Raw genomic sequence first — 23,222 nt, forward strand, 5'->3', positions numbered from 1 at the left:
TTGTAAATTTAATGTTAGAAGGCAAACACCAGGACTTGTGCAGTCTATTACAATAGCTAATTCATTCTGTTATAAACTAAGGGCAGTAGTTATTTGGTTGCTCTGTTAGTTCAGATGAGCGCTTTCTGAACGTTACCATCTATTGGTGTCTTCAGACTGATTTGTCATTTCTGGGATTTTATGTAGTAAAACTCAATGGTAGTGGGTGAAATAGGGATGCTCCTGAATTTTCCTGTGGGCTTGGGTTGTGCTATGGAAACTACTGTGGTACTGCCATATTTCCAAGAGATCTGGAGGTCCTGAGAAGGCAGCAGGACAGGCACAGTGACAGCCTGAGTTGAAGCAGAACTGTCAGCTAAGACATGTTTGCCGGGTGTGTTTGTTTGCACTTCATTTTGGATGCACGGGTCAGCTTTACTTGCTCTCTAATCACACTACGTGATCCACCACGGTATGTTTTATTCCCCATCGCAGGGGAAGGCACGGAGGAAGCTGCTCCTCCTGAATCTGCAGAACTGCAGAGCGGCTGTGGGTGCAGGGTGCTGGAAGCACTCCTAAGCTGGCTGTGCCAGTACAGGGCTCTCAACACAGATTAATCTTTGTAAATTCTCAGGAGAGTTTGGCACTGTGACTTGAACTTTGTGGTGTCTGCTGTGCCATGTCCAGTGTGCTGCAGTAATTTCTGTTTTGTCCTGTGTAAACTTACATTTAGCTGAATTAATGAACAGTTTGCAAATGGGACCATTGGAGAACATCTGAGAATAGCAATAATACATGAAATAGCTAATATGGATACAAAATTGGGCTTTCATCTTTGCTTTACTAACAGCCAAGGACGCTAGTTTTTCAACAGTTTTGGAGTATTTGGAAAGTACTGGTTACTGTCTTGCTTTTTAGCTTTTAAAACCCCTTTCCAATCCTCTTAGTTCACACGACCTATTAACTGGAATAAACTATATTCTCCATGCTAACTCATGGCAAGTTAAGAATGCTGGACATTAGTAATTGATGTTGGAGAATAGTGTTTCTGAGCCTTTTTGTAGTTGCAAGATCAGTTGGTTTGGGTGAGAAAAAAAAAAAAAGTATATTATACAGTTTTCATTTATGTCCAGCTAAAAATTGGCTAAACTTTGAGTGATCATTTGTGGCTTTTATTTTGTTGGCTTGCTTATACATGTAGAAATGTCTGGTTTTTTTGAACTGTCTTGTAGATGCCTCATGGATCATCAGCGGCCAATAAACACTGCTACAGAACTCTTCAGACAGTCTGTAACTTAATGAGGTCAACCCTAATAGTTAAGACTAGTTAAATGACAAATTTGAGCTATACTGGATGCCACTGCTAGGTTTAACCTCTTGCCATGTTATTCCCAATCTCCTATCACATGAATACCATCAGTTTTTGTTCTCCTTTGGCTTGGGAGTGAATGAAGCAAATACTAGTCTTATAAAGAGATGTGAAATGTAATCTATTTTGAGGTTATAGCAAAAATAATCTCTATGTGTAGAAAACAGTGAGATGATTATCTATAAGGTAGAGGTCCACTGTACTGGTAATATTGCCCAAGTGCAAAAAGATCTGCAAAATTTCTTCTTCTAGTGACAATAACTGAGATGGAAAGAACTGCCATTGACTTCCAGAAGACGGTTTGCTATTTGGAAGCTAGAGACAGTCAATTATTATGGAATATTGTTAAGTTTCTGTTTCTTTATAGAAACTATTTAGGCTGTGAGCTCTCCTCATGTCAGCAAACTTTATACAGAGAACATGAAACTCCTTGGTTAAGTACAAGACTCTACCCCAACAGCTGTTAGATTTTCTGCACGCACTCAGTATATGTAGATAATGTTCATTCATGGTACCCAGTAGCATGTATGGAGTGGGGGATATATTCTATAGGCTTGGCAACAGTTTGAAAAGATAAAGAGCTCATACCTGTTGGTGAGCTAAGTAATTTTGAGACGACTTAAAGGGTCTATTTCCATCTCTAAATATTTCTGGACTCTGTTCTGTCCTCAGTCAGCCCATGTATAGATAAGTGGGCCCTGTCCCAGTATGAAATTTGATGTGATTCATTCTTTCATTTGATGTGATTCATTCCTTCACAGTTCACCTAGGACACGTCAAATTTCAGCTCAAGCTTTTGACCTGGAGTCGTGTCCTGAGTTCCTATATTTTTGTAACACTCATGTTACAAATGTGGTGACAAAAATTTGCCATTTGCAAAGTGAAGTGATCGCTTCCCTCGGCTGAAAAATCTCTCAATGATTCAACTCTTCAGCCAGGAGAATATGGCTAATTAATTCACAAGGTCAAAGAAGGTCTGACAGGCACAACTGCCTGCTTGCTGGTTCTGACAGAACTATCTGGCACTTTCTGGGGCATGAGCTGAGCAGTGCTTTCCAAGCTGTCTTTGACCCAGAACAAGCCCAAGCAGAGCAGAGGCAGCGGGTCAGGGCGTGCTGACATCTGAGAGAGTTTGCCCTAAAAATGGCATGAGGGGTTCAGAATGCCTGGGCATGCTCATGGGAGTCATAGGTGAGCTGCAACCTTGCAGAGTATTTAACAGGGGGGAGCTCTTCAGTGTTTTGGGAAGAAAAGAGGTGTAGTTCCAACAAGAGATGCGAAAGAACACAAAGAGATCTGGCCAAGCAAGAGGACAGAGTTAGGTGATATGATATAGATTCAGTTCAGTAACTGTGTTTTTTACAGACAGTTACAAATCAAACAACTGAAATTCAGTTCTTGTTAACTGGGAATTATCTTAGTGAGGGTGAAGCTCTGAGCTGGAGCCGGGCTGCAGCCCACAGGGAGGTTGCATCCTGTTTTGAGACCACCCATCTGGCTTGGTAAACACAGGAGTGGTGGCATCTTGCAGCTGCTCTGTGCTGCCTGTGTGTGTTTGCCTCTGAATTCCTGTCCCACCAAGAGAGGAGGCAGGAACAGCTGGTCCCAGTTGGTTCTTTACTGATCATTTGCAAGCACAGAGACACAAGTGACTGGTTTTGCTGTATTTAGTGAAGGGAAACGATGAGCCAGAGAGGAGTCCCTGTGGTGCACAAGTTGGCTCTTGGAGACCTGGAGAAGGCTCTTAATCCCATCTGACATTTTTGATTCTGCGTGTGGGAACAAAAGCAGGCAAAATAGTGCTAGGCATATTGATTTTGTCATGATGGTGACAGTACAGTGAGGATGTTGTGATGGGTATCAATGTGGAGGCACTCCTTCTACAGTTGCTGCAAGGCAGAAAAAGCCATTGTGGGCACCCTGGGTGTACGGAGCAGCAGTCTGTCCTCTCCGGGGAGGGGCAGGGAAACCTCAGGGTGCTTGCAGAGAGCTCAGCAAGACGGCAAGTGGCAAAAGAGGCCTCTTGTTTCCACCCAGGGAGAATCCCAAACCCTCTCATTCTGCTTTGCACTTGTTTATACCTGGTCAAAGCACAGAAAACTTACACCCCAGCCAAAGGATGGACCAGTGTGGAAGGAAGCAGATGTTCTTGACCACAGGCGAGCATTGTGATCATGTACCCACCTCCTTTGCTGTATTTCATCTTGTGGGTCTGTTGGGAAACAGAACAAAACGTTTTTTAATTTTAAGACTTCGGTAGGTATCCGCACCGTGCAGAATTTGCTGTCTGATAAAAGAGGAGCTGCACATTTCTAGAGTAAAATGTTTGCACAGGGAAATGCACCAGTTTATTTATAATCCCTGAATCAAATGCGATTATTCTCAGTTATTCTTTCTTGAAGAGAGGACTGCTAATGTTCTCCAGTTTTAGATTCCGTTAGTATTGTGAATTTAAATATGTAAGTGTGGGTACATAAGCTGCCTTAATGGCTTTTGCCCCAGAGGAATGGCTTTCTGCAGCCCCGGTGATACAGCACCTGCCTGCTGCTGGGTGCACACGCTTATTGAAGCCCAGGAGGGGAAGGCCTCTTTCAGCTGCCTCTCACATTCTGTAGTGGCTGGTTGGAATCTGCACAGCTTGAAAACCGTGTTTTTCTCTTGTCTTAACCACACACATAAAGAGCAAATTTACATCTAAATCACACACACTGCCTAGATCCTTGGAATTACAAGCCTTATTAGTCCTTTCCCTTGCCTCTTCCAGCAATTTTTTGCTTTTTTCTGACACTTTTTCTTGCATCGATACTTTCTGTCTGCCATTCCTACTTTCTCACCAATTCTTGAAGGTTGGCATTAGGACAGCCTGCAGTGAGTGTCTGTTGTGAAAATCCCTTAGGTAACTTTGAAGAACTAATGGGCACTCCGGAGCCTTGTGCTGCCAGTTTCTGGATACTGCTCATTGGTAACTGCCTTCCATATGTCCAAGAAGCTCCAAGTATCTTTACAGAGTTTCAACTCTTTCACTGCTGGATTCTGTAGTGCCTGCACAAAGCTACCTGCAATATGCAAGCTTTGGGAATAGAAGTATAGAATAATTTAGGCTGGAAAAGACCTCCAAGATCATTAAGCCCACCCAGAAACCTAACACTGCCTAGTCCACCCTAAACCATGTCCTTAAGATGAAGTTTCTCCAAGTACTAGGTTAATGCATAGAAAAATAACTTTGTTCTAATGCATCACATTAATATTTTGACTAAAATAAGAAGAATCAGCCACTGAAGTTACCAAGTGAATGAGAGTGGAAAGTTCAAATGACACTGAGTAATGTACTCCAAGAAAACATCTCATGCAGCTGTTAAGTGTTTGTTGTCCCTTTTTGACTTGAGTTTAATCCTTGGGGGAAAAAATTAAAATATTCAGGCAGAAAGAAAATTGTGGTTGTAAAACGTAGGCAGATCCAGGCATCACTGTTTCCCATGACGTTGTTCTCCATGTACCTCCTGATGCCCAGAACATTTATCATTCCATTCTTCCAGCATCAGTGGTAATGAGCAGCAGACACAATCAACAGCAGTATCTGATTAAGTGCATCAGTCAACACAGGTCCTATTTTAGCTTCATTTTGTATTTGGGTGGTGTGACTCCACTGATACTTCATGTTTTTGACAGCAGGAATGTTAAATTTAAACAAAACTTACAAAGTTGTAAGCTTTCTTTCCCTGTGCTTGTTTTTTTTTTGGGACTTGGGAGTTGTCAACATGGGGAAGTACGTGATAAAATAGCTGTAATAGTTTCCTGTGTGAACAGTGCTTCACACTCAAAAAGCATTAGTGTGATTTAGCGTAGCCTGTTTGAGAAATACTTATAAAAAGAGGTGTTTTGGTTACCTGTTCTGTTTTAAATTCATATCCGTTCTTCCTTGTTTAACAACAATTTTTCCATATAGCATATGAACCCTTGTTTCTCACATCATCAGCATCCAGGCTTTGTTTTGTTAGGAATATTTGTAACCATGACTGTATGTATAAGAAGATACTATGAGTAAAGATTTCTAGTCTATTTGTGTTCACTGAGCTTTTCTAGGTAGTTGCCCTATTTATTTCAGCAGAGAGAGTTAGAACAGGGGAAAGGATTCACTTACTGTATTCGAGTTTTGTAAATGACTAGTAAATCGGATATTGGAGTTGCTCTCCTCCTTCTTGAGTGAAAGAGGAGAATGTGTGGTGTCTAGAGCACTGTCCTGGGAAATCCCAGGTCCTTTGTTAGGTCTAGCCCAAAGTTGATGGGATAATAATAACTTTTTAGAAAACTGCGTTGGTTTCTTCTGCCTTACTAGCCTTTTAATTCTTATTAGCTGAGTCACTCCTCGGCCTTTCCTTTATTTAGTCTATGGTTGAAGTTGAGTATGTTTTTTAGTGATAGGTTAATGTTATTAATGATCATTTTGTGTGTTTATTAATTTTCCCTTGTACAATGACTCTTTCAACAGTCTTTGTTGACTTCTTGAAGAACTCACTGCAAAACTATAGTATTTTTGTTAATACTTAAACTAAAGGCACATCTTAGAACAAAGTGGTGGTTGTAGGAAAAATTATAATATAGCAAGTTCTGAACAGTGTGTTCATACCTCACATCCAGAGATGCAACAATATGGCTGTAAGTAATATAGAAAGAGTTCTTACACAAAGAGAAAGGGGAGGCTAGAAAGCAAAGATGTAAATCAGTACTACTATATTTTGCCTGACAGCCTTCAGTCATAGGCTGCATTCTCGTCTTCTGAGAATTTCCAGACATTTTCATGTTTCTTCAAAACCCTGTTTATCTCCAAAGGCATTGAAAGGTGGCTGTGTGCAGTTAGCACCTTGAGCTCCCTCCGTGTTGCATTGAATGCTGCGCTCTTCCTTGAGCAACACCTGCAGGGAACAAAGGTGGAAAAAAGCCTTTGATATGGAAACCTTTAAGTGAGGTGAATCATATCTGTTCTTTGAGGGAGTTTGGGTGGAAAAAGAAAGCAGAAATTAACAAAAAAAAAAAACATAGTCAAGCAGCATTCTGAGTGCAGAGTTGTTCAAAGTGAAGAACTTCAATGTTTTTATAGTGACACTATTAATATTATTTCTTAAATATTAGAAAGCTCGTTCTTAATAGGAACTGACAAATTTTGATATAGTTCTTTTGTCACCTAATGAAAGGCCTGCAGCTTTAACCTGTACTGGACAAGTTTGTACAATACTGTTTTTTCATGTATAGTTGAGACTTACAGTTAACTTAAAATCTTTCCTTGTAGCTGAGAGTAAAGGGTCTTGAATGTTGTTGAATTAGTCACATGGGATTAGTATAGATAGTTTCAGGGACATTTTTATTTTCACAAAAAAAAAAAAGTGGGTTTTGATTTTAAAAATGAACCATTTTGCTGAAATTCATCAGCCATTTCTAACTAGAAGTTGGTGGAATGTTGTCATCTGCACCATTTCTCCTGCACCATTTCTCCTGCTTAGGCAGTGATATGGCAGGGTCTCATGAATGACTTATGGAACATTGTATGTGACTCATTTAGCTGATGAGGTTTTCTAATAAAAGCCTTACATCTGCAAAATTATCTCCCAGAACTGACAGGAACTTCTGAGTATTGCTGCTTGAATTCCATGCAGTTTGTTAGCTGAATCTCTTACCAAACTTCTTTTACTTTAATGTCAGTGTATCTTTACAGCACTACTTTCACTCCTGTTCTTAAGGACTCTACCACTATACCTGCCTGTGTCATATATCTTTCTCAAAAACACATGGAAACACCCAGGGTTCAAGAACCCCCTTTTTCTCTTCTGCTACTTGTGGAGTGTTCTGTGCTCAGCAGCTGTGATGGAACAGTATGGGGAGCAGACTTTTCGCAGACAGCACTGCACATTACGAGGTTTCAGACCATCCATTACTTCCACTTCATGGGTATTCCTGAACTGGTGGGTTTCTGGTCAAGACTTCTATTCCTGCTCATGCCTGGGATTTCTCACCAAATCTGAAATAACTAGCAACACTTTGCTAATTTAAGGTAAAAGCAAGATTATTTTACTTCAGAATTAAAAGCTTAGCAAGAGACAGTTATCATTTGGAGAAACATAAAAGCAGAAGTAGAACCACACTTCATAGTTGCCTGTATGTTAGTGTTCCTCCAAGATGTTCTCCCTCTGCTTCATCTAACCATAAAAGCTGACAGGAGACGTCACACAGCAGGGATCCAGTCCTGAGGTGACACCTTTCCAAGTGAAATCCCTACACTGGAGGAGATTGGTCACTGAGGAGAGAGTTTTGTCAGCAGTCAGCAAGTCGTCTTGCTACTTGACATTAATTTTCAGAACTGAAATATCTTCTGAGATTTCTTGCAGTACATATCCTCATGCTTAACCAGGACTCCAACCTTTGCCCTCATGATTGTTCACTGTTGCAGTCTGTGTGGCTTTGGACTTTTTTACCTCTAGTGCTATCACTTGTCGAGACAATTCAAAAAAAGATCTTTGCTGAATGTGCATACAAAACCTGACAACCGGTGTGATATTTTATTTTGTCATAAATTAATCACTTAATCAGCAGCCTGAAGAGAATTTTTTGTCCACGTAGCTGTGGGAAAGGTTTTTCTCAGCATGAACCGCTTAAAAATGTAGATACTGAGAACTGCACTTCACAGAAAAAAGAATACTGAAAAACATGCAAATACACAAGAGACAGTAATGAATGCAGCTCATAAATAGCCCCTCAGAGGGGTGACTGTTGCAGTAACTGAACAAAGACTGAGGGAGACAGGAGGAGTGAAGTGCAGAGCCCTGGTTAGTGGGATAGAGGTTACAGTAGTGAGAGTGAAATTCACTCCTCTTAAAACCCTCCAAACACCAAACAAACAAACCCAAATAAACCACCCGCTTATTTTTCTTTGTCCTTACACACAAATTATATTCTTCCTTGCAGACAAGGAGCTATTATTCCATACAGCTCGTTTTTTGTGATTAAGATACAAAAATGTATGCCTTTCTTTGTCCCTTGGCTCGGTGGCAAGGCAACTTTCTTTATTAACTAGTTTTTTTTACTAGCTGACAAATCTACAGGACAGAGTTATTTGTGTGGGTGTGCAGGATGACACTGACAAGTGATTTGGGTTGATAATCACAATGGAAATTGATATTCTTGGGCTCTTTATAGTGACAGTGTGTGGATAGTAAAAATTATAAGCTTGCATGTTTATTGGGCTTTTATTACATTTGTATAGAACAAAGAACCATAACATTGAACAAGTTGTACTTTCAGCATCTTTTAAAATGCAAATGACGGTTCATGTAAAAAGAAATCTACTTACAGCTATATTTATCTGTATATTCTATTTATTTATTATATTCTAAGTCTATAAAATGATACGCTTACATATTTATTGGGCTTTCATTACGTTTATTCAATTTTATAGTTCTTTGTCCAATACAAGTTGTACTTTAAGCATCTTTTGAAATGCAAATGCCAGTTAATGTAAAAAGAAATCTACTTATAACTATATTTTTCTATGTGTGTATTTTATTTATTTATTATATTCTAAGTCTACAATGTAGAATACATTACGTTCTGCATATTATATTAATTCACCTTTGTACAGTGTCCTTCAAAAGGTGGTCCAGGGAGGTACAGGTTTCCATCTAGCTGAGTGAACCTGGCTGGGGTAGGTTTGCAGACTTGAGTGCTTCCTGGTGGTTTGTACCTGGTGCCACCTGAGGTCCTGAACTGGTACCACAATGAAGTGCTAACTGGTCACAGTGCGTGTGTCAACTAATGGAAATGCTGTGCTGCACACTTGTGCATCACAACTCTGCTCTTAATATGTAAGGTGGCTGCTGTGCTTTTGGTTATTAATGTGGCATTTCAGTTTTATACATAAAATGTTACCAGTACCAGCGTCTCTTTTTCTAGGCATCTTTCAGGCTGATCTCAGAGAACCCATTTGTAAAAATACATACATCTTCTGTTGTACATATACAACAAGCCAAGATATCAATTACTTTTTTACTCTGGGAGATGTATTATATGCATTCTAATTGGATATTAATGGTCCAAAGGTGCCACATTTTGTAGACATGCAAGACACCGTGGTACATCCTGGCTGAACTTGGATCTTCTAAAGGGCAATCAGTGTGCCCATGCCAGGGCCACAACGTACCTCCTGAAGGCATGAACACAAGATTTGAGACCTAGCTGCCATGTCAGCCATTCTCCAAGGGAAGAATGGTCTGGCTAACTGTCCCTTAACACTTGGTAGTGCTTAGAGATAGAGGTAATGCTGGATATCCATCCCCTGCCACACAGTAGTGGCACTTATGCTGGACAGACTGTAGGCACTTTGAGGCAGGAGCTGTCATTCTGGTCTGGGAATTTGCCTCCTCTGGAATAAGAACATCCTCTTCTGTAAACGAGATACCAAAGGACTATTGCAGTATCTGTAACAGCAACAAGTGCTCCTGTTCCTTTCTAGGACTCAAGGAATCCCAGCACTGTAGAAGTGTTTCTCTGGCTTCTGCGCTGGAAAAATGCCACCATTTGCTGTCAAACTGGCATCTCACTTCTTTCAGGCCTAGTGATATTTACATTCCTGCTATTTCCCTGGTAACACAGTCAGCTGGCATTCAAAGCTAAAGTGATTGGAGAGCAATTAGCACCACTGAGCGCAGTGCAAGGTTGCTAGCAACTCTACAGAGCAAGTGTGCCTTCTGGAAAGGATTTGGATGCACAGATCCCAAAATTGTAGTGGAAGCGCTAATCAGGTCTCGCCTGTCAGTCAGACAAGGTGACAGCGGCTGAGGAGCCTGCAGCCGTGTGCTGCCTGGTGTTTAGATGACACCTACTGGTGAAGCGTTCCTGCTCTTTGGGGATGTTTTCCACGCACAGAACAGACAGTTCATGGTGTGCCAAGGGACGAGTCTTAACGTGTCACCCTGCTGAGAGTAAGAGCTGCCTGTGGAGAAAGGTTATCCATTTTCTTAGACTATGAACTGGTGTCATTACAGAGTTTGAAGCCAAACTCCAGAAGAGAAATTATTTGAAAATGGCATTCCCAATCCAATTTTTTAAGCTTGTTTCTGTCTTGCATCTTAATCCTTTGTGTTTGAGTAGGGTTAACTTCTGGATGCATGTTTAATTAATCTGTGAGGGTATTCAGAACTTTGCTGGGCAGGGCCATCAACTTCCTGGTGTCACTTTGGAGTTGATCCTGCTTGGTCAGGTAGGTGGCAGCCAGAAATCCCTTCCAACCTATATTGTCCTGTGATTCCTGATTGCTACTGCTCTGTCTGCAAGCTTTACAGCCATACACTTCAAATCAAGCTTGAAAACATTTTGAAGCCAGCATTGCTTCTTACTCTTCCAGATACCCTCAGCTTTTTCGAACAGCAGCAGCATCGAAGGGAGAAATGGGAACAAGATCATATGGCTGTCAGAAAGGTTTCTCGGCGCTCTGTCAGCAAAGAGCGATGGGTGGAGACACTTGTGGTTGCAGACAGTAAGATGGTTGAATATCATGGAAGTGACCATGTGGAATCATATATCCTCACTATAATGAATATGGTATGTACAGTATTTCCTTTTTGTAGCTAGATGAATGAAGCAAATTTTAACTTCATTAACAGATCACCTTGAAGCAAGTCTGTAATATTGTGCACTAAAAGAAATGGAGTATCATTCATATATATTCATTAAAACTTGGTATTTTAAAGCATTTTTTCCTTATGTTTTGCATAGACATCACTTTTCTCTGGATTCGAAGTGAGAGAAGTCTCATAGCTCTAAATGCTAGCATTAGTTTTCTTTCCACTGAAATTCCCTATCTCCCCTGTTTGCTTATGGATGATTTCAGGTAACTACAGCAACAGAAATTCTACAGTTTTAAACTTATGGATTCTTTGCTGTATCTGTGGATGAGAAGTGCACACAGGAGCCCACTGGAAATTGTACGAACATAGTACACAATGTAGCAAGAGCTATAATTTTGTGTTACTCGTTTGGACACAAATGTAAGCAGCACGATAAGAGCTACTATGAAGAAAGTTGACTCTCCCAGTTAAAAGCAATACAGCTGTTTTTCTGGATCAGTGTCCTGCTTCCAATACAAAGTCCACATAATTAAAAAAAAAAAAAAAAAAAGAAAAAAAAGAAAAGTTTAACTTTTGATGTTTTCCTGAGTGGCAAGTTTCAAAGTGTAAGTAGACCTGCAAAAAGCAATAGTGAGGCTACTTACAGATATGTCTTCTGTTCTTATCTGTATCATAGTAGATATTGACCTTGGAGAGTCTATTGAGGATCTCTTCTATGTCCTTATCATGGTATGTGTGAAATTAATCATAGTGTCATTCTAGCCATGGAAACTGATTCCTCCCTTGTGTTTACACAGTATGTTCCTGACTGTACCTGAGCAGCCTGGCTAGCTACTGAAGCAGTGAGCCTCTCTAAACAGACACAAACCTGATTTGAGCATGTGAGGTGTTGTTCACACAGGGAAAGTATGTAGAATAAAACCCTGCCATGATCTGAATCAGGAACAAACAAGTCTTAATGTTTTTCCTGCAATTTCTACCAGAGATGATAGGGTTACCCACAATGATTCAATTTCCAGTCTAATACCTTGAAAAAGGCCTGTATCCAAATCAGACCTTTGTATTCAAAACCACATTTTCCACTTTATTTTGGTAATTTCTCCCTTAACAATCTTCTCCAAAAGAGTTTTGACCTAAACAAAATCCATTTCATCCATTTGCGTTAATATTTCTTGTGATATATGGCATAGCTCACAGATAGATTACGATTATCTTCTTTCCCTTTCCTCCTGCCTAATTCAACATTGTGGTGATGTTTATTACATTTTATTTGGGTCAAATTTTTGCTGAGTTCAGTTTTTGCTCTTTTTTTTTTGTTAATGTGGATTTTTTTTTAATGGATTCATTATCCTTGCTTTTGTTCCTACCATCCACATCTGTCCTGTGAAAACACAAGTATCCATCACTTAACTGATTTCTGTTTGCCTGGCATTGACTTCTTTATGCTTTGTTGTGACAGAAGCTGATTCCTATCAAATCAAAACAGGATTATTTGATAAGCTGGTTCTTATGCACGCTCAATAGACCTCTCCATCAGTGTTACATGATTCTAAATATTACTTTCTTCTCTGCTAAGCTTTTTCAAGAACTCTGAAGTGGCTTAGATGACAATGAAGGAGACAGGCCCAAAATTGGTGCATTTCTCTATCTGGGAAATGGATGTATAATAAAATAATCTTGTACCTGCTTTTGCTCTTTAGCTTTGTAACTTTTGCCAAATCCTGTATCATCACTCTTTTGGCAGAGCTGCCCATTGCACAAGTTCTAACATCTGCTGCATTTCAGTAAACACATAAATGCTTTGAGGATTTAGGAACCAACACCCCTGCCTCCTACCCCAAGATGGACAGTGTGCTTTGAAGTAAATGTCGTGTTTTCCCTCTAAAGTCCTGTTCTGCTATAGAGGAATCAGTTAATCTCATACCTCCTGGCTCTGGCACAGGTCGCAGGGTTGTTCCATGATCCAAGTATTGGCAATGCAATTCACATTGTGCTGGTCCGGCTCATCCTCTTTGAGGAGGAGGAGGTAAGGTTTTTATTTTCCTCAAAATCTCACTTGTGAAACTTGGAAGTTCAATGCATTGAGTCATAGTTACGGAGAGAAGGGTTTATTTGTTTAAAATAGTGTGTTAGTTTTACTCTTCTATTAATCTTTGGCATTTCTGGTTTTTGAACGAATGTTGCCCCAGACAGTGAAGTATTTAGCTCATGATTTTAGGTATTTCTGCACAAAATCACCAAGGAAAATGTAATTAAAATGGGCAAATTAGGAATGGGGAAATGGAATCTCCCCAGTGTCAAAAAAAACATGGGATGCCAGGGAAGACTAGATGAGAAACAGAAATTAATGTATGTGTCATTGCTCAGAATCTAATTAACTAGCATTACCTGAAGTGCATTATAAAGACTAATGTTAGAGTATTTGCAGGACTCTGAAAAGGTAAATCTGTTGTGCAACTCCAACACACATTTTTCTTTTTAGGTCTTTTTCAAAACTCAAAAATGATAAATGAGTAGATGCTAATTGATGTGAACTAGCTATATATTGGTAGCTTCTGATGTCTGTCATTCACAAATATGTTGCTACACGCTTAAATACATGCTGATTGTCATCATTTTATAGTTGTTCTTGAAACACTCTGTACGGCGTAGCCTGCTCTGACTGCAGGAACACATTGGGGGTATTTTCTCATTTTTATGACCACAAGCCAGATGGTCCCAATGCTATTGAAAGCAGTGAACCAAGCCATAGACCCGGGTTATATCTTTTGAAGTAATTATTAGGATAAAGTCTATCTTAATAGTCCTCGGTGTAAGAATATGCAGGCCAAAGACTGTAGTTCACATCTTAACAGGACAATTGGATCCTGAAGTCCATGGTGGTCTCCAGTGAAGATTATTTCCTAAATTTTTTATGGCTATTTTGAAAATAAACCATGGATTCCTGTTCAGTTAAGCATGGCAGTGTTGGAAGCAGTAGTGTTGGGCAACTTTAAAAATTTGTTTTTAAGTTACCCAGAAGTTACTATCTGTTACCAATGTTTTTAGATATTTTGTAAGAAGTTTAAAGTTAAGTAGATTAAGCTGAGACAACATACAGTGAATGCCCAAGACCAGAAATGGGAAAAAATATTTTTGAATGAATGTATTTTACATTTTTTTTTTCAGAAGAAATTTAAGTAACTTGCATGTATACCATATAATAAGATGAGGAAGAAAATTCTTGTCTCTCTTTGGAATTGAAAAATATTGTGAAAGAAATACACCCTTTGAAGCATAATTGTTCCTTTAGCATGAGATTGTTCACATACTGTTCAGTGACAAACTTGAGCATGAAGTCCCTTACTAATTAATCTTTACCTTCTCTTTAGAGGAAAACTGGCTTTCAAGAGAATGTAAAAAGTTTGTCTGAAGGTTTCAGTTCTGTGTTGGATTTTATGAAGCTCACTTTCCAAAAAATATGTACATTTCTACATTTAACTTTTCCTTTAGCTGCACCATTACAAAAATGTCAACATTTAAACTTAATATTCAAGATGTTAGATAAGTACATGTCATTTGTCCTAATGATAGCTCTAGCTTTAAGCAAAAACGTAACCAATTACATTTCAGAAATTACCTGGCTTAACAGCTAACATCACTGACTTATTATTGCAATGCACTGTGGTCTTTACAATAATATTTTCCTTCATTTCCCATTAGCAAGGCTTGAAGATAGTTCATCATGCTGATAAGACACTGGCCAGCTTCTGCAAATGGCAGAAGAGTGTCAATCCCAAGAGTGACGTTAACCCAACACACCATGACGTGGCCGTCCTCCTGACCAGGTATGACAGCAGTTCAGTGGCTGTGACTGACTATTGCTTAGTTGCATTTTTTTTTTTTACGATAGTGTTTTTTTACAGGCTTATATCATCCTTTATTTCATGCCGCACAGAACGGAGTGAAGTGGTCTGATGAAGACATGCTGTTTCTGAAACGCAGTGTTAATGAAAAATAGCATAGTGTGAGCATGCTTGACACTCATACAAGTAGAGAATATGAGCTATGTTATAAAACTTTGGCTAAAATTAGAGCTCCTGTACCTTTTAACAGGATTGTTTTTCATTTGTTTTCAGAGTACATAGAACACTTCATGTATGCATGTAGGTTTTTTTTATTAGAGATGCATCCTAGTCAGGAAATTGAGATCTGCATGTCCCAAGAGACTAGTAATTTGCAGAGCTCATGCCATTTTCCCTGCTTGATCCTCTCTCATTTTGCACTCAGTCACTTCTCTGTTCTCCTTTAAGGGAATGTACCAAAACAACGTAGTGCACAGAGGAACAACTCCATAATGACAAATCCTAAAATAATATACAGATACAGTTCAGAATGGAGGAGGATTTTGTGAATACAGTGATTTATTTTAAGCTTCAAAGTGTATGGTTTTAAAATATTATCTACATATCTAAAGAGACACAAAACATTTTTATGTGTGAGCAAGGGAGGCACAGGAAACGTAAAGGTGGTGACTGAGGTTACACAGGGATTTTGTGGCAGTGCATGAAACAGAACTTCTAAAGATTCACAAGAATGGATCCAGTTTGGACACAACTGAGAGAAGAGATTGGGTTTAAGGTGTGCAAAAAAAAGTCAAAAGTTAAAGTCTGTTACACAAACCAAACAAACAAAGCCACAATTCCCCACTCCCCCAAAGTGGTGCAGTACACTAGAGAATCAACAAGTCTTAAAATAAGAATGAGAAAAAGAAGTTTCACAATGATGTGTGGTTTACCTCTCCAAATAAACTAGCTTCAAACACTTCCCTTAAATGAGGTTGAGGGTTTGTTGGATAGCCACTAGCCCTTCAACAGCTACAGATGCATCATACTTGGCAGTGCTGCTGTGTAGGATCAAAATCTCTGATCTGCCACATACCCCAGGAGAAGGCTTTCTTACAGTGGGATATTCCTTGGGCAAAGAGCCTGGGATTCAGCTGTGCTGCCTTCACCATGTTGACTGAACCGGGAGAAGAAAAAACACCCTGACCCTCACAGGGGATCTGTCTCATTTCCTCCTTTGCAGGTTATAGACTTTGGGATCACCATCAGGCATGTACTAGAAAACTTTGGATGTGCTATAACAAAAATGCTGTTAGAGGTGGAAGTTTTAAAACTTTTTCTTATGCAAGTTGACAATAAACATATGTATTTAGGCACTACAGCAATGTAAATATTGACTAGAAATTATAGCAGTATGATAGCAGCAGAACAAATGTACGTTGTTCTTGCATATGTGTAAAAATGTTGGCATTATGCTTTGCTTAAAATGCAAATTAGCATTAGTACATTGTGAGATGGAGACTTACCACTCAGTGTGACACTCTACTGTTGCTTTTAAGCTGTTTTAATGTCAAATCTTTTTTATGATTCTAGAAAGGACATTTGTGCTGGCATGAATCGTCCATGTGAAACCTTAGGTTTGTCTCACCTGTCAGGCATGTGTCAACCTCACAGAAGCTGTAATATCAATGAAGATTCTGGCCTTCCATTGGCTTTCACTATTGCTCATGAACTTGGACACAGGTACAGTTTAAAGTGGAGGGGGAAGGGAGAACTAGCTGAGTTAAATTTATTATTTGTACATTAATACTCAAACCACCAGACAGAAACAAAATGAGTGAATTAATGTCTCTGTTATTTAAATCAAAACTGTGCTTCTTTTTCCTAAGCAAAGGAATAAGAGATTCTTAAACCTCTGACCTTTTTCTTATATTTACATCTATTCAGTCTCCACCTTTTAACAGTCTACTGGGGCAATGCATCAGGATGAAATAATTAAGCTATATAGAAGCGTCACTTAGTCATCCTAATTTTTCAAAGCATACAGTGAATTTGTGATTACTTTAGATGGTCTCCAGATGAATCCAGATAGTTTATATAAAACCTATCTCTTTCATTGTATCGAAATATTTCAATATTGCAGATTAGGTGGAAACCATTTTTAATTCAAGCAGTCAAACTTAGTGGAAATACCAAATATTTATTCTCCTTTCTGACAAACAACTGAAGTCACTTTGGGGCATTTCTTCATAACTGGTATCTTCTATATAGTAATATTCCTATTGTGGATACACTTAGGTCAAGTCAACTGAAGTTCCTGGGTGATTAGCCTTGGACATGGCTAAACGTTTTTTATGATTGGGTATTTTTGCTTGAAACTAGATTTCTCAGTATTTCCATCTTCGAAGGGTGTTCTGGCAGGTTAGTTGGTTTATTAAACTCACATGAGAAAAATCTGATTGTTGAACCTGTTTTGACACTGAGTTCTTTTCCCAAGGGTACGGATTTATCTCATGGATACTCCAGTTTGGCTACAATGCTTGCACTTTTCAACTGGGCCATATTGCTTGGCTAGGTGACACATTCACAGCTGTATCTACAATCATGGTACTTTCATTATGCACCCAACCACAGATCAGTATGAAGTCTGTATTTCCTCGTGGGAAATAATAATAGTAATCGTCATCATCATTTGATACAAAGATTAATGAAGTATTGACCCTGTCACCCATTAACTGGCCTTTCCTTATTCAACATCTCACTTGCCAGAAAGGAAGTAGTATAAGTAAAAAATACTGAAATAATTACAACCGCATCTGGGAGCTTTGGGTTTTATTACTTGATCCCCACAACTGATTGCTGACAGGGAGCTTTTTTTGTTAGCACTATTTAGCAGAAGACACTTCTTCTCCACGGAGCTATGTATGTCTTTCTCCTGGTCTAGGCTGGGTGGCTGGCAACTCATTGTTCTTGGGATGCTGTGGGACAAAGTACTGCTACACTTGCCTCTGCAGGAGTGATGCAGGGCCGTGTCTGTAAGAATTGTCTCCACAAAGAAAATTGAATACCGTATGGTTTGTTGTTAACATGAAACCATCCTCCCCTAAAGCTGTGTTAGAATATGAGTGTTGAAAAGTTCAAATATGAACAGTAAAAGTCAACAAACAGGTGAACAAAAAAATGAGAAGAGAGCTGTGCACACGTTCCTTAGATGGATGTCAAAAGTCAACTCTTCCCCATGCTGTCCCTCTAAATGTTCACTGCCTCCTGTGTCAACAGTTCGTGGAAAAGAGCCTGTCAATGAGGGGATACAGTTGCTTTTATACCTCAGATCCATTACTGAAGTTTATTCAGACTGAAATTGTGCCCTGCTTTTGGAACATTTGAGTCATAGTACAATTACATTTCCCAGAAACAAAGTCTTAAGTGGTTTGAACTCACTTTGTCTTATTCGTGACTCAATCACACCCTGAGTCAGTTTTTGCTGCTCTTTCATACAAGGGCTTACACACCTTCAGATGTTAACAGTGTAGATGTCAACATCTTCATATATCAATATCTTTGTATGTTAGTATTTCAGATAATCTCCTTCATGATGAAATGACTTGGAGGAATGTATGTTTAATCAGCCGGATCCCACCCAAAGCTTTCAATGTTTATGACTTTTGCAAGTTGTTGAATAAAGAAATCCCTTAATAAGTCAGGGAAGCTCAGAGAACCGTGTTGGGAAGACCTGCTGTGGAGGTCTGTTTGTAAGGTACAGTTTGAAAAAGCTAATTAGGAAGGACTGGAACTTGGAGGCTTGTTCACTGAATGATCAGTAACTTGGAAAACGGCATCTCTGTCTTAAAAGAGGTTTAAAAAGAAACAAGCAATATAGACGTGATTACAAGACTCTGTAAGACAATGTGACAAAGCCTGATCTTAAAGTGGTACAAGTATGCAGTACTTGGGCTCCAAGAGCTAGGAAGCTCCTAGCATTAGCAACTTTAACGTAACTAGGGCTTAAACTGTGACTCCTGGCCCAACTGTATAATAGTGTTTTGATTCCCTTAAAAATACTCCTGAATATAGTCTCTGGCAGTCTGTTATTTGTTTTGTGCTGGATGATATTGCTGTGCCTAACAGGCATGTTTGAAAGCCTGTTGGAATGTAGACGTTTTCTAGAATTTGGGTCAGATCCTTTATGTACTTTTTTTAGTAAAAGTTATCTACAGCCCACCGGGGAACAAGCAACCTGTGTCAGAAGCAACCATAGAGTCTTTTTTAAGCACAGCGTGGAACACATAGATAGATTTTGTGCTACAACCAATCAGCTGGAATTACTAGGTTTGTTGCTTTGTTTGTTTGTTTTTTAATCTCCAGTTTTGGTATCCAGCACGATGGAAAAGAAAATGACTGTGAGCCTGCTGGAAAACGCCCATATATTATGTCCCGACAGTTGCAATATGATCCTACTCCACTCACCTGGTCCCAATGCAGCAAGGAATACATCACACGTTTCCTAGAGTGAGTGGTCAGGTTGTAACATTTCCCTGGAATGAGTACAATTGTGTATGAGAAGTTTATGCAGAGTTTAAAGGAAATCCTGTATTATTACATTACTAGATGTGGGTTTTTGTAGTGTGCTTGAGTTAATTCCCATGGAGAACATACCCTAGGTTTCTTGCTCACTTAGTATTTGGGAAAAGCTCCATTATATTCTTACTTTCTGGAAGTTAACTAAAGTCTTGGCATATCAGCTCAGGTGTGATGCAACCTGCACTTTTTTGGAGTTATTGGGAAGAAAGAAGCCTTTCCATCAAGAACTCTAATGGAACATCATAAACCTTGCCTTTGGCCACAATGACATGGGCTTGAATTCAACTACTTGTTCAAATTCGTTATGTTCTTTCTAAAGGCAACAATAGGGTATAACTTTAAGCAGAGCCTGTTGTGTGCTCTGAAGCCACTCTGCGAACTGTAGTGACCTCATATTATTTCTACTTTGACAAACTATATTTTGCCTTTGTAACCCTCCCTGATTAGATGGAGTGCTGTTTTTAGCAGCAATTTAGATTATTTTAGCTGGAATCTGGAGGTACTATTTCCAAAGGCTGTGTAGAAATGACCATTAAGAATTAGATATTGAAAGTCTTTACAAAAGTACCAAAAAAGTGTGGTTCTGTTTGTTTCTGTTTTTTTGTTTGGTTCGTTGGTTGGTTGGTTTGTTTTGTTTGGGTTTTTTGTGTTTTTGTTTGTTGGTTTGTTTTAATGCAATTTTTATCTTTTAGCCGTGGGTGGGGATACTGTCTGGATGATATCCCCCAAAAAGAAGTGTTGAAGTCCCCGATCATTGCTCCTGGAGTGATCTATGATGTGCATCACCAGTGCCAGCTTCAGTACGGTTCCAATGCTACTTTCTGTGAAGATGTGGATGTAAGTGCTCTATGTTTTCCTTCATTCTCCTAATAATAACTTAAGCTTCTTGAACAATGTGGAAGTGCAGGCAGTGAACCTCCACTGCTAACTAGAAATGCAGCATGTTCAGAGTCTCACAGACTAGATGTGCAGTGCAGGTGTTGCCTAACACTGTTTTAATTCCACTCTACAGATTCTGTGAGTGGTTGCCTTGTATTTTGCAAGACCTTTACTGGATCTAGCCACATATCTGTTGTTAAATGCCTGTCTTTCAGCAGTGGAGTAATTTTGGTTTTAAACTTATAATACAGTCTTAGGTAAATTATCAATAAACTTTAAATCTCATTTTAAGAAATGAAGATGCTTCAACCTTATAGCTTTAAACTGACCAAATCATTCTAGAAACAAGTTTTCAGTCCCAGGAAGAGTTTTCTGAAGAAATTAGGGCTGTGATCTGTTCCCACGTGTCCTGATTTTTCACACTGTTGATGCTCTGACTAATTAAAGGCAATTTCAGTCCATGTGCCTTGAAGAATCTTTATTTTCCCATCAAACATGAGATATTCTTGTGGAAATGCATAATTTAAAATGTACCCTGGGGTTTGTCTCACAGTACAGCAAAGCAGCATTGTGTGGAGATGCAAGGGAGCAGTGTAGTCATAGCAGCACATCTCTCTACAAGAGCTAGGAGCCACTGCAGAGTAGCAGGTTATATTATCTAAGGTGCAGTAGCACTTTAACTGTGCCTAGCATGTTCAGGGCTGTTTGGCTGCTTGCAGCGTTTTTCTACATGGAACAGTTCAGAAACAGTGTTTTCAAGTGTTAGTCTAGCTAAGAGATCACTATTTTTTGCTGTGTTTTGGACAGCAATCTGCAGCAAACATTGCAGACAACATCCAGCTTGCGTGCGCTGTTAAACACAGCTGTGGCATTGTGGCTGTCAGCAGTGCTGGCGTGTTTTTTAGGCAAGGTATTGCACACAGCTGTAGACTGTGGACTGCCAGTGTTGACTGTTTATTCAATTTGGATAATTATGTGTATTCTCATCCACCCTTCTATTAGGGAGATTACTTCTGATTAATCTTCTCAGCCTTAATAGGTAACATGATTACCGATGTTGAACTGCAACTACTGAATCTGAAGCAGGTATTGAAAGATTGCTTTCATTACCCACTGTTCCAGTTTCCTCCATTACTATTATTTGTCTGTTGGTACAGATAGAATATTATAGTATAATTTTGCAGGATTGGTTCCTTCTGTCTCTCCTTGGGTTTGAACCTACTAAGCTGTTACATTCAGCATCTCCTGGTTAACCAATTTTACAGGTAGACATATGTTAGAAAATTAATTAGAATCGTCTGATTTTGTGTTTTACTGGAAAGCCTGTGTTTTGCAGGTAGCTGCACTGGCAGGGAAAGGAATTGTGAACAGTATACTCTGACTGGCAAGTTGAATGATCAGTATAGTCATTTTGTCTAAGAGGTCTGACTGTTCTTTGCCTTTCCACTGTTTACTTAGTGCTCACTCACTCACCAGGCTATATTTGTTCTGTACCTTTAATGTCTGACTGAAATTGATCCACAGATTCTTTTTCTTTCTTTTTGAAAGAATCTGTATTTAACTGAAGATACCCAAGAGTTCAGTGATTTCACTTAGAAGAGGCTGAGATGTAGAATTCGGATAGTGCTTTCTGCAAACCATTTAGGTAGTAAGTCCTCTAAGCATTTCACGAAGTACATAAATATTGTCCCTCTAATAACGAAAAGATGATCAAATACAGATTAGGGGGAGGAGTGGTAGGTACACCGATAGCTTTCTATAGAAGAGGCTGTGGGAGCTCAGAATCCTTATCACCCTCTCTTTATCTCCAAAACTTCCACTGACTGCAGTGAAACTGGATTTTTTTGGACTTGACTTTCTTTAAGGCACAGACTGTGGTCTCATAGGTTGGGTGGAAAGTGTATGCTGTATTGCTGATGATACAAATTGCTTGTCTTGCAGTGAGTAATTGATAATGAATTTCTGGCTGTTACCTCAAATGCACACAGTAAACAGTGCTTTTTCTTGCACTGCTATTATTCCAGTATTCTTGAAGATGGAAAAAAGCTCTGGTATGTGGAGATAAATATGGAAACATTCTTACAAAGCTAAAGAATTTCCTCCATGAACTTGGAAATCTGGGAGTGCACCTCATAAAAATGTGAAAAGCTGTATTCAAGTTTTGTGCCTTTCTCTTGTATCTGAAGCTCAGTGCAGGACTGCACTTTATACACTAAAAAAGCATGAAACATCTGTATACAAGAGTTAAAAACAATGAATTCATTTAATAATGACTGAAAACTCATCAGCCAGAACACTTGGGTAGCTCTGCCTTAAGAACCTGACACTGATGGCTTCGCAAAGAGTTGCTGAGCTACTCTTGAACTATTAATAGGGAACTGCAAACCAACATATGACTTGTATACAAAATCAGCTAAATGAGCCAAGATGCAATGCCCCAGACATTGTGTTGCAGCCGGAGATTTGAAGTGATTTGAGATGTTCTGTGCTATCAACTTTTTTTTGGGTGTTCCAGATGAAAACCAAGGTGAACACAAAGTAGAAGTGAGTAAAAGGTAACTCTATCAAACCAGACTTTGCCCAAGCCTTTCTGTTTTAAATAGAAGCAGGTCAGAAACCAACAGCCAAGTTTTACGTTTCATACTCAGCCAGATGTTGCTGCTAGCTCATTGTGGCTAGATTTTCACAAGTACCCAGCTTCTGTATTGGTTCCCAAACCTGGCATGTTGTTTGCTCTGAGAATCCCAGTGGGAGCTGCTAGTGGGACCCTTCTTATTGATGCCATTCTCTGATGGTATTTACAACTGTCCCTGCTTCACAGGTGAATGCTGCCAGCTCTGTTCCCTCTCCCAGTGCTGAACTCGGCAGTTCAAACACCCTGAGCCAACACCTGGCCCAGAGCCCCTGGGCTTTTCCTTCTGCTCTTCCATTTGGGAGTGCACTGTCTCTGGGACACCCCTGTTTTCTCCAACTTGG

The 23,222-nt window shown here is 39.4% G+C and overlaps 1 protein-coding gene across 4 annotated transcripts in view; it reads left to right on the forward strand.

Moving 5' to 3' along the window:
• ADAMTS12 (ADAM metallopeptidase with thrombospondin type 1 motif 12) overlaps positions 1–23,222 on the forward strand; it is a 171,404-nt gene that overhangs the window by 78,701 nt on the left and 69,481 nt on the right. For all 4 annotated transcript variants that reach the window (XM_071802790.1, XM_071802789.1, XM_071802788.1 and 1 more), the window contains exons 4-9: positions 10,740–10,936; positions 12,905–12,988; positions 14,665–14,789; positions 16,380–16,529; positions 19,152–19,295; positions 20,060–20,204. In XM_071802790.1, coding sequence (XP_071658891.1) covers positions 10,740–10,936; positions 12,905–12,988; positions 14,665–14,789; positions 16,380–16,529; positions 19,152–19,295; positions 20,060–20,204 — 845 coding nt within the window. The remainder of the gene's footprint in view (positions 1–10,739; positions 10,937–12,904; positions 12,989–14,664; positions 14,790–16,379; positions 16,530–19,151; positions 19,296–20,059; positions 20,205–23,222) is intronic.

This window comes from Patagioenas fasciata, chromosome Z, assembly GCF_037038585.1.
Source record: "Patagioenas fasciata isolate bPatFas1 chromosome Z, bPatFas1.hap1, whole genome shotgun sequence".
In the NCBI taxonomy this organism is placed as follows: Eukaryota; Metazoa; Chordata; class Aves; order Columbiformes; family Columbidae; genus Patagioenas; species Patagioenas fasciata.